This window comes from Ischnura elegans, chromosome 9 (assembly GCF_921293095.1).
Source record: "Ischnura elegans chromosome 9, ioIscEleg1.1, whole genome shotgun sequence".
Taxonomy (NCBI): Eukaryota; Metazoa; Arthropoda; class Insecta; order Odonata; family Coenagrionidae; genus Ischnura; species Ischnura elegans.
This window is the reverse complement of record NC_060254.1, coordinates 56,227,224-56,243,764: the sequence shown is the minus strand read 5'-3', so window position 1 is coordinate 56,243,764 and position 16,541 is coordinate 56,227,224. Positions and strand designations below refer to the sequence as shown.

Here is a 16,541-nt window from a genome sequence, read left to right as displayed (position 1 = left end):
GGCAATCTGTACATAATTTAAGGGAATAACATTGAAACGCTATGAATTTGATAAATAACACCGTCATCAATGTCAATTTTGGTTAATACCCATAATGAAACCTCATTTCTTCGTGAAACTCGGATTAATTTCTCCGTCAGCAACGCGAATGGCAACTTCTGTAAACCCATTAAAATGTGCGGTAGGTGACAACACAACACGGAGGAAACCTTAAGGATCCTAAGTAATATTCGTGACCGTTCCTCCAAAAAACTGCAATCGATTTAGTAAAAAAATTTATCTAGGTTTTAAATCTACCATTCTTTTCTATTACTCCCACCAAGGAACGGTTACATAGAAAAATCTGCAAAAAATAGTGATATATTTCCATGGAAAAGATCGCTTCCCACTGAGATAATTTGTTGCAAAACCTCAGATTCGTATTCAGCAGTCAAAAATAAATTCGAGAACCCAAAGTCGTCTCTCCTTCGCAATTTCGAAGGGAGACCCATTTTTTAGCCCCGGTTGCTTTGGCTCTTGTTCAGGAGTTAAATTTCTGTCGCATTTGTAGTGAACAATCGAAGAACGCGTTCTCCACGGCCACAATCTCTCCCTCCAACACAACCCCCCCTCCATTCCCTCACAACCGGTATCCCTGCGGAGGTAGACGCTCGTGCGCATGCGCCGGTGACGTCACACTCGGCCCGGCTGCCGTTTCGGGCGGCAGTGGGCCATCGAGTGCAGAGCACATCGGGTGCAGAATGCGGGCGCTCGTGGTGCGGGGGGGAGTTGCGGGGCGCCGCTAGCCGCTCTGCACTGCGGCTGCGGTCATTCTCTTGTTCTCCAAGTGCCCGCGGGTAGACTTTTTTGAAAAGGGGGGGGGGAAATAATAAGAATTTCGCTCGTCGTATATGAGTTCAGATTGAGTGATTGTCGAGAAAGAAAGAAAAGAGAGAGAGAGTTGATTTCGTTGCTATATTTTCCGTTCGCCAATTGTTTTTTTGTGTGTTGGTGTGTGCACAAAGTGAGTGAGTGTGTGTAAATAAAACGAGTGTTGGCATGGAGACGGGTGAGGTCAGCCCCGGGGGGGGTTCTTCTTCGGATGCTGCGGGTCGCGGTAGCGGCAAGGGCCCGCCGGCCAAGACGCAAGTGAAGCCGTTCACGCGTGAGTCGCTAGAGCGCCTGGAGAACAAGACTGTGCAACTGGTGCGCGAGTACGGCTTCCAGCCTCGACGCCGGGTCTCCGTCGAGGACGGCTCCGTGCTGCCGGAAAAGTTCGAACCGTTCCCTCGACGCCTGTACGGACGGCCGCTCGAAGAGATTGACAACTTCATCTACGACGAGGTGAGTGGAGTGAGCGAGTCATTCGAAACCTGTGGGAAATGATATAAAGATTTAATGTGACTGATCGTCGCTGCCTCAACTTTGTGGAATACCGCCATGTTAATGAGAGTATTATCTACTTAATGCCCGGTTGAAATTATGCTAAGATTTAACTATCGAATCGTAGCACAATTTTGTGGAACATTTTCATGTTAATAAGAGTATATACGACTTCATGCCTGGTTACACGACACCCGTGCGAGTTATTGTGTGAATGCACGAACTATTTTGGTGAAAAGGAACACGTGCAAATTCATGGATCAAATAAAGGCTTGTTTACACGTTAAATTAACGCGTACGAGTTGATGATTATCGCATGAACGATATTTGTGGAGAAGAACATGCACAAATGCTGGGATAAAATTCGAACGGGTTCTTTTTTTTGTTAATGCATTCGCACATGTTACTTATTTACACGGTGTATTTTGGCATTCTTTCCAGAGTTTATACATTTAGATATTAAATTGTAAGAGCTAATGTGCCGTGTAAACAGGTCTTAAGAAAAGGTTCTTTTTTGTCAATGCACTCACACAAGTTGGTTTCAAGGGGCATTCTCGCGTTCATAGATTTAGACTAGCACGGATGAAGTGTCGAGGCCTTAAGTTATTTTCCATAGTGTGTGTTTATCGAACCCATCCGGTTTTGACACTTCGTTCTCAAGGGTTCAACCCCGTGCGGATACAGCTTGGGAGTTGTTCCTTTGATAATAGCAAAGATTTTTGATCTTGGAAATGCCGTAAACGGCTGCGTTAAATAAATATTGAGCGGAAAAATTACAAGTCGTTATTAATCCCATTAAAATGCAAGATTTACTCCATGTTCTTGAAGATGTCTCGATGTTTATCTGGCCCCCACAGTTCCCAGTCGGATGGCTATCTCCCAAGTATTTCTTGGCTTCATGGTATCACAAGAAAATAGCTGTTCACACTTTTTAGAACATTAAAACCACGTTTTTTGTAAATACTTTGTGTGGTTAGTTAGGATTGTATTGGGGGCGCCTTTGAGAAGTCTGTTTTTAGGTTTTAGCGGTGCTTGGTAGTCCCAGACGTGATTTAGAAGTTCGTTAATTAGCGACGAAAAAATATTTGTTAGGTTTACATTCTCGGCGAATTTTATTAATATCGTAAATAAATCGCGCTTTTCTAGCCGATTTTCTGTGACTAAACTATCGACACCAATGCTCTGAGAGATGATGTGAGTGTATTTAGTCAAAACGTTTGCCGAAAACTCGGCTAGATACCTGAAAGTCAATTATAAATGCGAAAAAATGATCATGAAGCCCTGTGACATTGAATTCGTAGCAAGGCGGAAGGGGAGGGGGTATGATGGTACAATGATTTTACCCACCTCCAAATATTTTGAAGACAGGGTATCGGTGCCCCCCGCCAAATTTGTACCCCCTATCTAAAAGCCCCTTGGAATTTTTACCTTCGGCCTTGTGTGCTGTACATAATAGCAGGAATGACAGCGAAAATTTATTTCAAAAAGTCATTTTAGAGTTGTGAGGGTATTTTGGCAAGTAACACCGACGCCGTAGCGAGCAGGTGGAGGGGGTTGGGTGGTTCAATCCCCCCCCCCCCTAAATATTTGGGAGATACGGTCATTTTGCTTCCTCGCCGAACTGAACCCCTCTACTACCCCTACCATTACCCCTCCAGATTTTTTGGCTGCTGCTTTGTACCATTCATGGTAACAGGTAGAATAACAACAGAAAGGTGTTTCAATCAACATGTTCCAATTAAATCCGACAATAAATAAATATTAAGAATATATAGGTACATTAATTGTTAGTGCGGAAGAAGTTTTATTTTCTCCGCTGCTTGGCGCTAAGAATCACAGCGTAGGCCAGTGATGGCGAACCTTCCGGCGATTGTGAGCCAAAGTTTGTGAAATAAAGAGTTCACTCGCTCGGGCCTGGTACGAATCAAACCCATTGTCCTCACCACCCTCTCAACTCTGCGTACCACTCGTGCCATTGAATTCTCCCCCAGACGTAGCCGCTGAAAGCACGCAAATCGCCCATTGGCCCGTGTCTTATAAATGATGACTCGAAGCAGACGACACCGTGAAATATCACCCTCGAGGATTATTAACGCAGCAAAATTTATCCCGGAACTTCATGAGTCTCCCATGCGACAATTATGAATAGATTTGCACAAAGGAAATAGAGTGAACATGTTCCAATCCAGAAAAAACAGCATAAAAAACGTCTTCAGGGATGGTATGAACATTTTTCAAGTGATGACCGTATTACATTCATTATGTTCTTACTTTGTTACTAACCACGTGAAATTTTGATTTTAAAAATTAATTGATAATATAAAGATGCTAAATAGATTTTTATTAACTAGATTATTTTCAAGTTCATCATATAACTGTGGAGATTTATAGAAGTGGCGTGGATAATTTTGTGCGCGGAAAGACATGCCGGCGCCATCTCTACTGTCTGCGTCGCAGGCGCCGGCGCCTGTTGTGCGGATTGCGCCATCAAAAGTGGAAAATGGCTCGCGGTACTGTATTCTGAGGCTCACCAAAATTAAAGCAACAGAACGATCAGTGGTAAATATCTATAATAAAAGACCAACCCCAGGCGTAGGCTCAGGCAAAGCATTCAAATAAGGCGGGAACTCAACAACAATATCTTCACATATACCAATGTTAGAAATCAAAACATATTACAAAGGCTTCTGCGGTAACCAGTTGATACGATCGTGCTTTCCTGACTTCCACAGTCTATTTTGATATCTGATGGGGATAGTTAAGCCTGCAATTCCGCCAGTATCTCGGGGTCACAATGGGATTATTCACTTCCACTCTAACCGGAAGTTGCTTCCGAATTTTCCGGCGAAATATGTCATCAGACAACGCGGTGAGAGCCCGGAAAACATGATCGCATCAGTCAAAACATGGCCGCGTGATTTCTTGCAAGTCCCGCGGAAGCTGTACTGGTGAACAGAGGAGGATATTTCGAATGGAAACCAAATCGGGTCATTTAAGACTATTCGGGTCTCCCACCCTGTAAGTTTTCTCATAACTGCTCATTTTTTGGGTCTCGACTCGAAATCTTTCCTCAGGGTTAAAGATTCATTCGGCAATAATCCGTTATTCAGAGCCCTGAAGATATATCATTACTGAAGAAAGATTTCGCGCTTTTCCGGCGAATGGACCTGGTGAAGAGTTCTCGGGATCGCCACCGGGTCAGGAACTCCGTATCTTCCGACGTTTCGATGTCCGACTCGGCCAACCCGCTCAGGGCTGTGAATTCACAGCCCTGAGGACGATGACCGAACCGGACATTGAAACGTCGGAAGATATGGAGTTCCTGACCCGGTGGCGATCCCGAGAACTCTTCACCATATATTATTACTACCCGAAACGTCGACAATTTTGATAGAATTCACGCCGTGAGAGACCAAATATGCCACATTCATTTAGTACACCGGAAAATAATTGCATCATACTTCAATTACAGTGGGGGTGGCCGGTGTTGGCTAGCAATACTCGCATTTTTGTGTTTTTTACTCGGTAAAGAACACAAAAATGCGAGTAGCGGGATGGTGGAAGTTCTTAATATTAGTAAAATTAGACATTGCAATATTTCCACTGAGTTTTATTATGGTCATACGCGTTCCGTCGTTATAAACAACATTATCAAGTGTAACAACCAAGATATATAAGGAGGAACTCTTCAGACTTGTTACACTTGATAATGTTGTTTGTAACGACGTAACGCGTAGTATCATAATAAAACTCAGTGGAAATGTTGGAATGTCTAATTTTACTAATACCAAACAACCTAGTATAACATTATATTTATTTATTCCCAAACCACCGAATACAACTCATATTGGCCATTTGATATCGGGGTATCCAACAAATTTAACATTTAAACGTACACGAACAACCATACCCTGGAAAGGGGAAGCTTTCCCAGGCGGGACTCGAACCCGCGACCTCTTTTTTGGCGGGCTAGAATTTTGCCACGCCGCCACCCATCCTGGGGTGAGAGGGTGATGTGGGAGTGATAAGGCAAAGGCGACATGTTATTTTTTTCTAAACAGAGTTAGGTACAAACATTGATAGCAGAAATTAACAAAAACTTGGATGCCAAGGGATACGAGCGAGTCTCAGTTCTGTTCTTACATCATGTGAAAAATAAAATGTGCTACTTAATATTTAGTTAATCTCGTATGCTTTGTTTGCATAATTTTTGTATCTAATTCTGTTTTGATAAAAAATGATTTGTACTACTGTGCTTCTTACCTCCATCATATGAGCTTTTATCTGTAAAAATTCAACATGAGAAATAGGCTTAAGATATAATTTCCAACATGTTTCATTATATCTATTCATTAGGACAGCTAGTTCATAACCATTAATATAAGAGACAAAATTTACTGACAGTCTTTGGCGTGATTCCATTGAAGCGATTCAACATGTAAATGACAATACTGACTTCGTTGTTCCGCAGAAAAAATTCTATATAAACGACTCGTTTTTCGACGTAAAACGTCATCTTGTGGAACAACGAAGTCAGTTCTGTCATATACATTCAGAGAAAACGGGTGGTGCTCTTGAACCTTATTCCAGATGTGCAACGTGTTTTGGTATTTTGACAGTTATTCAGGCGAAACTGCCAGACGATGGATGACTGTGTTTCTTGGGATTTTGCGTTGTGTATAAGTGCGTTTTTATTTTATTGATGCGATACAGTTCTTGGCAGAGTGGGAATTTTGAGCGACGTTGTCCGGAATGGGTATTTGTGTTTTATTCCCATTTTGAGTCAAATTTAGGTTTTTTTTTAATAATTTAAATAACGGGTGCATATTTCTTGGGCTTTTATGTTGTGTATTAGTGCGAATTCTAAGTTTTTTGATGTATAATGGATATTGGAGGAGTGCGAATTTTGCGAGAAGGTTCTTGAAATGGGGATTTGGGGTTTATTCCCATTTTTGGTCAAAATAGGGTGTTTTAGTTAACGGGTATGTTTCTTTGGCTTTTCTGTGTTGGCTTAGTGCGTGCTCTTAATTTGTTGAATCATTGGTTATTGTCATAGCGGGAGTTTCATGCAAACCACGTTTGAAATGGGGATTTGAGGTTTATTCACACTTCCGGTCAAATTAGTTTTTTTTTTTCAAATGAAGGGGTATGTGGTTTTTGAGATTTTTGTGCTATGTATTAGATCGTGTTCTTTATTTTTTGATGTCCATTGGTAATTGGCGAGACGGCAATTTTGAGCGACGGTGTTAGAAATGGTTTATTCCCATATTGGGTCAAATTAGGGGTTTATTTAATTATTGAGTGTTGACGGATTTGGCTTTTAAGTTGACTGAGAGGGTGGTATGTTCAATGTGCCCACGCGATAAAATCCCATACATCCCTGCGGGTGGCCAAGCGGGATGACGCCCGGCATCGCCGAGAAGCCGACAGGTGCACTGCAAACCAAGATTGCGACTCGAGGGCTTTGCTCGAGAGATCTTGCCGTCGAAGTGGGCCGAGGGGGATTTGCTCTCTGTGCTCCACCACAGGGACATAAAATGGGGAGAGAGGAATGCCTCTGAGCCCACTCCTCCATGTTCGGCCCAATTTTACCGCAGGGTGAGGAGAAGTCCGGCGCAAAGAGATATAATCCGGAAACCGTAAGAGGGCGCATTACTACCGCTTGATCGGTCCTTTTTTTCCGTGAGGGATTACTTCAAATTTTCAGGTTGCATAAAGATCCTTGTTTAATTTCCTGCCTCGGAGGCGGCGGGATAAAGTCTCCGCCTGCCTATGTAGGAGTCGTGGTTTCGAGTCCCGCCGGGATGAATTTTGACCATCCAGGGAATGGATGCACGTTCGTTTCCATCAACATAATATTGTAAGATAGGACTTCATAATCCAAATTTAGGGATATAAATTCGTTTAAGTTACTCCGTGTATCTATTTCTGTAATGGAATTAGTGAAAGACATTATTATAATCATCATTATTATATATGTGAAATGACTCAACCGCCCATCTTTGAAATAAAATGAATCGACCGATTAAGTAATGAGGAAGTGCTAATGAGAAAGGGAATATAAAGAATTCTTCTAAAAACCTTAAGGAGACGACGGGAAAACTTATTTGGCTCTTGAAATGGTTAGCGGATAGTAGAGAAGAATGGAAAGCTGCCTCAAACTATTCTTAGGATTGTTGACAAATGATGATGATAACGTTTACCCTGGAAAAAATTTTCATCTCAGATTTCACAATTTTACGTCCGTATTTTCTCATGGATGAACATGAACATGGTCTAATATATATGCTCTGAAATTTTCAAGATATAGCGATATGTTTTAGACGGCTAATCCGTGACAAAAAGTACAAAATGCAATCGGTATAGAGGAAGAGAAGCGACCTCTTAATCCGGGAACTTAAGAGAACTCACAGCTAACCCTCGATTGGGAATACTTTGTCCTTTGAGTTCCCAGAGTAGACCTTTTTCAACATTTACTTGTATAGCAAGTATCAAAAAATTCACCGAAAAAATACAGGGGTAGAATTATCGTCATTGAGGTGAAGTCATTTGTTTACTTAGGCGTGCTGTACATACCCTGGAAATTTCATGATAAGGGAAATAGTTTTATTCAAGTAATCCGTAGCTAAAAATAACAGATCAAGTTACAGTAATCCATTCACTTAATAATATACAAAAGAAATCGGTGCGATTCGTTAAAAACTGCTGCTAGCAGTCAGTAAATGCGAAATAGACTGGGAACCGGTTGAGACTCGAAGATTATGTGCTAGGCATAGTTTGCTTTAAAGAATAATGTATATTTTCCAGAGTGACCTAGAAAAATAATCTTAGAACCTCACTATGCCCCTGCTTCGAATGGAAACGAAAAATTACAAGAGATATTGCGCAGAACAGATGGATAGAGTAATTCGTTTTCCCGCGATCAATGAAGAGCTTTCACAAATGCTAGTTTGGAGTCAGTAGTAAAAATATCTCCAACGCGCACCTCATTTTTGTTTTTTTTGTAAAGGCTGGTGTGCTAGCATCCTCCGCCACACGCCTAATGAGGTTGCTTGCGGGGTAGTATACAAATATAGATAAGGTATATACGCGAGATGTCTGTGAACGACGCCCTCTCAAATCGAGTCTTTCTCGCTCTGAAATATCTCGAGTGAATCCAACCCGACCCTCAAGTGAGGTTCGTTCTGAACGTCATTCGATCTTATCAAAATAACGTAGTTTGTAAATAACAGGCAATGTATTTTGTCGCGTGCTAAGTGATCCATAATGAGTAACATGTTTTGTATCATTGGGGATACTTACCCCAATTTACTGGCAAATTTTAAACGATAATTACCTTTTATTTACATTATGCCAATGCTATAACAATATAATACCTTTTGATGTGTGCGGTTGGTTCTCTCCATTTCAATCTCGATGACCTCCTGACGAGTTGAGTATGTTGAGCGAATACCTTAATTTTTTCCATTAGATGGCCAAGGGCTTTGCCGCAGCCGGCATCGAAGGTTGTCCTAAGCAACTGATTCTCTTCTGCATTTGTTTTAAATCATCATCACTGGTCAACAATCCTAAGATTTGTTTGACGCAGCTCTCCACTCAGTTCTCCTATCAGCTAATCTTCTCACACCTACGTATTTCTTCTCTTTCACATCTCTCTTTACTTGTTCCATATATTTTGTTCGAGGTCTTCCTTTTCCGTTCTTGCCTTCCACTTTTCCCTCGACGATTGTCTTCATCAGGCCATCATGTCTCAAGATGTGGCCTATAAGGTTGTTCCGTCTTCTTATTAAGATTTTCATGAGGCTTCTCTTCTCTCCTACCCTTCTTAGGACTTCCTCGTTACTAACTTGGTCGATCCATTTGATTTTCATCATTCTTCTGTAGCACCACATTTCAAAGGCCTCTATCCTTGCTTTCTCCGCTGCGGTCATTGTCCATGCCTCACTTCCGTATAGGAGCATACTCCAGATGTAGGCTCTTATAAATTGTTTCTTTACTTCCACATTTAAGTTTCCCGCTGTAAGCAGGTCTCTCTTTTGGTGGAATGCTCTCTTCGCCTGGGCTATTCTGCTGATAATTTCTTTCTTGCTTCTCCCGTCACTAGTTATCTTGCTTCCCAAATAACAGAATTCATCCACCTCTATCAGTTTTTGCTTCCCTATTTTAATACTGCATCAATTTCCGCAGTGCATTTTTACCGTTTGAAATATCGATTACTCTTTCTCTAAGTGGGTGCGTCCTATCTCTAACGTTTATTAGGAATGATTTGACTTGTAATTGAGCTTTTAATGACGTCGTGCATATTTTCTGCGCCAATAGGCGTATGTTCATTGCACTTCACTACACCTGTAGTATGGTGCAAATTACGAATCGTATTTGTATCGCGGGAGCACAAGGCCTGTGACTCACTCAACTTACTTATTGCCTATACCGCAAGATACACGGGCAGAGAGCGTTGACGAAAATTGTTGGTTTACATCGGCAACGTGACACCTGACGCTTATTTTGACCACGACTCTGGCAATGTTCTCTTCGTTGTTTTTTTATGTTATCATTAGCAAACAAATGAAGATTTGACTTTGAAATTTCTATCTCAAGCCCACTTTAGGATTTGCTAAAAGTGAACTAGTAATGATTGCCTTATCATTTATGTAGTGGTTCATTTGGTAAGATAGATTTTTTAAAAGTATCTAACTACTTTGAAATGTGTGGGTATACTTACATTTTTACGGGATTAACTACTGTACTCATTGGGTAATGTCGTGAAAATACTTGTGAAATTGTTGTGTACATTAAGGGGGTCATCATCGTGCCGTGCAAATGATATGGCCTAACGATACGATCTCATCATCAACATCATCACTGGTCAACAATCCTAGGATTGGTTTGACGCAGCTCTCCACTCAGCACTCCACTCTACTCCACGATACGATGTATACGTATTTAGATTGTTACATTGTATGATATAATCATGCAGTACCTGGTACTTGGTGTAAAAGATAAAGAAGGACTCAAGGAGGAAGAAAATCGGCGAACTGTGGGAACTATCTAGGGACTGAATGGAGGGCTGCAGTATGTCATACCCAGTATTTTAGTACTAGGAATGGCATACTCTACAGTGCATTAAAGATAGATGCATAATAAGTGCCCTGAACACTAGTATGTGACGCACTAGAATCTTTGAAACCGGAGGAATTCAATTCTTTACATGTTAAATAGATGCTTAATGAAACCGAGAACTTATTATCAGTGGTTTCAGCAGTCTCGTCACCGATACTCTTGTAACTGAGTCCATATTCACTCAGTTTATGATAAATTGATACTGCAGATAAACTTACCGTTGAGAATATAGTATCTTCTTCTGGTCCTACTTCACAATCATATTGACCTGAAGTTGCGTGACCTTCATCTAAAATTACACAGCACCAAGGAAGTCAACTTTATGGTGTTAGGGAGTGAATTATCATCAAAATGCTTCACACTCACAAAATGCTTACTACAATAACAAAAAATAACACACACCTCCGCAGGTGCCATGAACTCTCACTAAGCATGCAACCCGACTTTTAAACATAAATACACTTTCATAGAATTTCTAAAATTTTCTTACGGTTTGTAGTAAGTATAATATCCATGCATGGCTATAATCAAATAGAGGATTTACTTCTGGAATATCTTCTGAGAGAACGATGCTCTAAGTCAGTATAGCTTTGTATAATATACAGGTGGGTGATTTGTTGTGACAGAGGAAAGATGAAAAGTTTGTGATGTTGGAATTCTCTTCTGGCTTATTTGGAAATCGTAATCTCCATTGAAGTTTGCTCTCTGTTTTTTAGTCGCGATAGTCTTTTAATGAAGCCAACGTTTGAATTTTTGTAAATAATAACCTTAGATTTTTCGATTTGATGACAAAGGGCTAGATACCACCGATTTAAAAGGTCGCGCAATTGTTGTTCTTACATTTTTGTATTAATGCTACTCCCATTTCTGCAATCCACTTATTCCCGCATGCAATATCGTTCTAAATGCAGGAGCGTCAAATCTTTAACGTTTATTAGCGCTAATTTAGCCAGCACTTGAGCCTTGAATATGGCGTTAGTTTTATGTTTTTTTTTTATAATTTCATGGAGATCGTGCTTTCTATATACGATATTTCCCCGTAAATTTTCCGGGCGAATATGGATAGAAATTTGTTTTTCTTTCAAAACTTACAGTAACGTAATCAATACTAGGTGGGATTCATCTGTCAAATATATTCAACACTCTTCTTTTCTTATTTCTTGTTTGCGGGTGTTTTCTCATGGCTGAGCCACCCGCTGCAAACGTTTTGAGGCGGCTTGCGGGAAACTATGTAGATGTGGTCGTGTTGTCGTCAAGTTGCGAGGCCGCTGTTTCCTGCGGTTGCCCCTGTCATCAGCTCTTTTATAACCTCGGCAGATGACTCCGACGCACTCATTCTGGCGTAAAATGGCTTCTTGGTTTTACTTTTCGGTTTGCCTTCTGCATTGAACGATTCGATTCTATATCGATTAGACTGGTAATGTCACTATTTATTTGAGCCGGCGTGGAGAAGCAGTGGGTTGAAGTCTGCTTTCAATGTTCTATAATTCCATCCTTCTCCAATTGGATAAAAAAAGAGGAGTTCTTCGGATAAAAGGCACACCTCCACTAGAAAAGGATGCAGTTGAGGCATATTTAGCTCAAAAATATGTAGTCAAAACGGTTATAGTGCAGTCACTACTCATATCATAGGCATGTATTTAAAAATTTTCCATATACTTATATGATAGAGGATGTCTGTTTGTCTATCCGCTATGCATTTCTATATGGCTCAACGGATTACGACCCAAGTTACTACAAAGGTGCAACTCATACTTCCGAACCCCATGTAGCTACTTTCGGTTGCGTCCTTTGCGTATTTTTCTCATTACTGTTTGTTACGTCGAGTCTTACAACTTCTGTGGTTGGACATCCTGCCGGGTCGGCACACCTATCGAAACCCTCAAAGGGAAAACGTGACTATGATAAAGAATTCTATACTTAACTATTTATACTCTCGGAGCAAACATTTTTGCCGAAGTATGCGTTCAAACGACGTTTTTGGCCTATACTCGTTCTAAAATAGACAACGATCAATGTTGTGGAGCGGGGTATAGGTTGAAGCCGTGCACACTATTCGGAAATCTTTTTTTCCATTGTTTTTTGTTATATGTATACCATAATGATACCTGCTTTGTTCCTTTACCTAAGAATCCTGCCATGTGACCATGAATTCCAAGTGCCAAGTTTCCCTATTCTCTGGGAACCATCCCCCCCGAGCAACGCCGGGTGGCCTGCTAGTTTGCAATATAGTAAATGCACTCAACTTGCTGCTCCCAGTATCAGACGACAGTAAAACGAGTATACTCACGCAGCAATCGTCCATTAATATTTTCTCTGCATAGAACTGCATCTAAAAACAACGGGGGATGACTAAAAGTCGAGGACCTAGGTCATCCCTCCGGAGTGGGAGGAATGTTCTTACCATAGAAGAAAGGCGTTGTCGGTGTTGTATAAAAAGTATATTTTGCCCTATCTTCAGAGGAATCCCCAAGTCACTTTTTACTCTGTACCTTACTCTAATGTTGTGGAGCGGGATATAAGCTGATCCCGTGCGCGGTATACGGAAATCATTTTTTCCATTGTCAGCTGTTACGTATGTATACCATTATCTGCTTAGTTACTTCGCCTTAAATTCCCAACATGTGCCCACGAGTTTCAAGGCATGGTATTTTGAGGAGGCGACCGATAGCTGAGGTCATTTGCGCCATGAGGGAGGGGTATTGAAGGAAGGGTGGAGAGAAACCCGGCGTCGGCATTAGCCTGCTCTTGACGAAAGGCGCCTAGGGGACCACGGCTTAACGTCCCATCCGATGGACGGAGTGTTGCGCTTGAAATGTCCTCCACACGACATTCAGGCAGGGATCGGGCAGTCTCTGAAAATTCTCTGCCACTGCCGGGATTTGAACCCGAGCCCACCGGGTGGGAAGCCAACACTCTAGCCACCACACCAACCCAATCCCCACGAATCCCAAGTTTCCCACTACTCTGGTTACTATACTTCCCGAGTAACGCCGGGTGGCCTGCTTGTTCTCTTATAAATCGTCTCCCCTGGGATATATATCCCGGAGAGACGATAAATATAACTCGGTAGACTGCACAGTATTAAAGACCACAGTCTGCGTAGTGATCTTTTCAAATGCCAAATGTGAGAAAAGCACGCCACCATGTCTCAAGCTTCGTTTCATGTCGAATTCCTCCTCCAAGTCCCCGTCTATCTTCTCGACTCTCCGCGAGGTTTTGAGTGCCATTCTTAAAAAGCATTTTAAGAACCTCCGCAATTACTCCATCTTTTCCTGGGGCCTCGCTGTTGTTTCTCTTCTCGCTGAATTCCCACTGCTCACAATTTCGTTTCCCGTCGAATATATAAAACATTCTACATCAACACAATACCCTGCGAGCCACCTCTAGGGTGTTTGGCAGGGGGTATCAATCACTAGCATGCAATAAGATTTCCACATGCACACCACACGGTCCAAAAAAACGTTACGCATGCTAACAAATTATACTTCAAAATTCATGTAAAGGTAAAACTTGCCAATACTCATTAATTTAATCTGCCAATAAACATAGAACACACAAAACATGCTTTTAGAAATAATTAGAAAATTCTGAAACATGTATTAAAGTATATTTGCTATTTGTGAGTTTTAACGCTGCCGTTATAGTCTCTTATTAATCGTGGAAAAACGACATTCTGAATCTATCTGTTCTACAGTCAATCTCTTTTCTTTTATTTATATGATCTAATCTACTGTAGTATGTTTGTGTTCGTAAGATATGGCTAACTTCATCGGAAAATACCCTGCTAATGAATTTACGTAATAGGTTAAGTCTATTTTTCAGTCTACGGTCAGACAGAGATTCCCATCCGATTCTACGAGCATCTTACGGCTAAGTATCTAGATGATCAAGATTACGTCAATAACATCAGCCTTACTTTTGGTTTCTTCTCCGCGGTTATTTTTATCTCTTTTGCTTCTAAATCTCCCTTTAAAAAATTTTCCATTGTTGGTGAAATATGGGATACCATAGCTACCCCTAATGTCTGCCGGTGAAAGTAAACACTCATCCGGAAGAGGGGTCTGTTGAGGCATATTTCACTCAAGGCGTGGTGTTTTTGCTAAACTTTTTTCAACAATTTTCATTACCACGTGGCAGGGAATGTTTGTGAAGAGTGAAATTTTTCTTCGCATCTACAAGCTCAAGTAGAACTCTGGCCTTCTTTATAGCTTACTTCCTTTCTTTTTTTTTGTTGTTGGATACTTCCTTCCGCATCCGAACCTCCAGCTTCCTCAAATCCTCTTTCCCTTTACTTCACCAATATTTTCCTGGGTCATCCTTTATTCTTTCAATCCTCTGGTTTTCTTCGTACAACTTTCTTCGCTTCTCTTTCTCACCCATTTTTGCACATGCCATGCCATTCCCGGCTGACTAACGACTTCTTGACCTCTGTCAAAATTCCATCTTTGCTGTTAAAATACCTCAAACCATTTAATCCTCCAGTTTGATTCTTCACTGACTAGTCTACGAATCTTTTCTTATGATTTTCTTGATTAATCTTGATTTTTTTGATATCTTTGTGATTTTTTCCTTCTATGTAACAAATTCTCTTCTGGAAATATACACAAAGATATCGTACTGTCTACTTATTTATATTTCAAAACTTTACAACACGTGTCTTCACTGACTCACGTTCATTGTTATGTTCAGAGAAATTTCACCTACTGATGGTGGCGAGTCAGTTGAAACACTTATTGTAGATTTTTAAATTAAAATAATTGTATGTATAGAGTACGATATCTGTGTTTGTCTTTTTGAGAGAGATATCGTAGAACAATATAATGAAAAATCCGACTTAATTTCTTTTCTTTCCCTCATCTTTCATGGCTCTGGAGCATAGATGACTATTGTTCCGCTGATAGTTTCTCAGATTTTGGTCTTTGAATTCTTACTAATGGTTTCACACTGAATATTTTTACGAAGATTAGAACCCTCAATTTCCTACGCCTATCCTTGTTCCAATCTTTTTTGCAACAGAAGTATTATTATTTACCACCGTCTTTGAATATCTGAGACACACCGCAAACTTAAATTCACTGACTATTTTACCTCAGTCTTCTAATATAACTCCTCTTGGAGCAACGCCATAAATTTGATTTTTTTCATGCTTAATATTTAAACCTTTTGTTCAGCTTCTTCAACAAGGTGCACTCATATCTCCTCGAATTTTTTCCTTTTTTTTCTCAGTACCAACATATGTGATAAATTAAGTCATCCTGTTAAAATTCTTTTCTCCTGGTTTACTATCATTGTCTAATGAACCGTCATAAAGCCAAATTAAATGGCGTTGTGGAAATATTTCACCATGCATTAAGTCTTTATTATGCTAGATTCCTCCTATTAGCCCTCAGTTATCTTCACACCACTTCCAGAGTTTTTTTAGTATCATTCTCAACAAACATTTTATTTTTATGGGGTGCCATTAACCTGCATGGCTTCAATTACCATTCCTCGAATCACTTAGTCATGCGCTTTCTTAAATCTGTATACAGTCTCGGAAAGAAAAATCTTACCACCCTGGAATTAAAAATTTTCAGAGTCCCGCATTGATGCCTCTTGGCAATGCCGCTTAACCACTCCTCCACCGCAAAGAACAAAAATTGTCAGTATTTAGTCAATCCCAGCGCTTTGTTCAGTTGTAAAGCCTCGATCATGTATTTTAAATACCTATTTTCTATATAAATGAATCAATGTGTGGTTAATAGAAAAATCAATATTGTGCGCATTGAAAAAGGAAAAAATCTTCCCGGAAAAGGCCTCTATGGAAAGGCTATTAGTTTTCTCGCAATCCATAAAATACCAAATTAGGATTCTGTGATTGTTCGTACCTCGGTAAACTTCATCATATAATTTTCACAAAAGCAAATTGGGGATAGTATTTATTCAGCAACCAAATTCACCAGAAATAATGCGTTAGCAAGTCACTTCCTTTATATCCTTCCCATGACCTTTTCTTTACCTTACAGAATTGAATGGTTTTTGTCCGACTGAAAGGATGAGGGTTGAAAAAAGTGGCG

At 40.6% G+C, this 16,541-nt stretch overlaps 1 protein-coding gene across 3 annotated transcripts in view; it reads left to right on the top strand.

Moving 5' to 3' along the window:
- Nucleotides 1-741: 741 nt before the first annotated feature.
- The window catches only part of LOC124166134 (sodium channel protein 60E-like), a 240,638-nt gene continuing 224,838 nt past the window's right edge, over nt 742-16,541 (top strand). For all 3 annotated transcript variants that reach the window (XM_046543793.1, XM_046543794.1, XM_046543791.1), the window contains exon 1: nt 742-1,323. In XM_046543793.1, the coding sequence (XP_046399749.1) occupies nt 1,039-1,323 (285 nt within the window). In that variant the 5' untranslated portion in view covers nt 742-1,038. The remainder of the gene's footprint in view (nt 1,324-16,541) is intronic.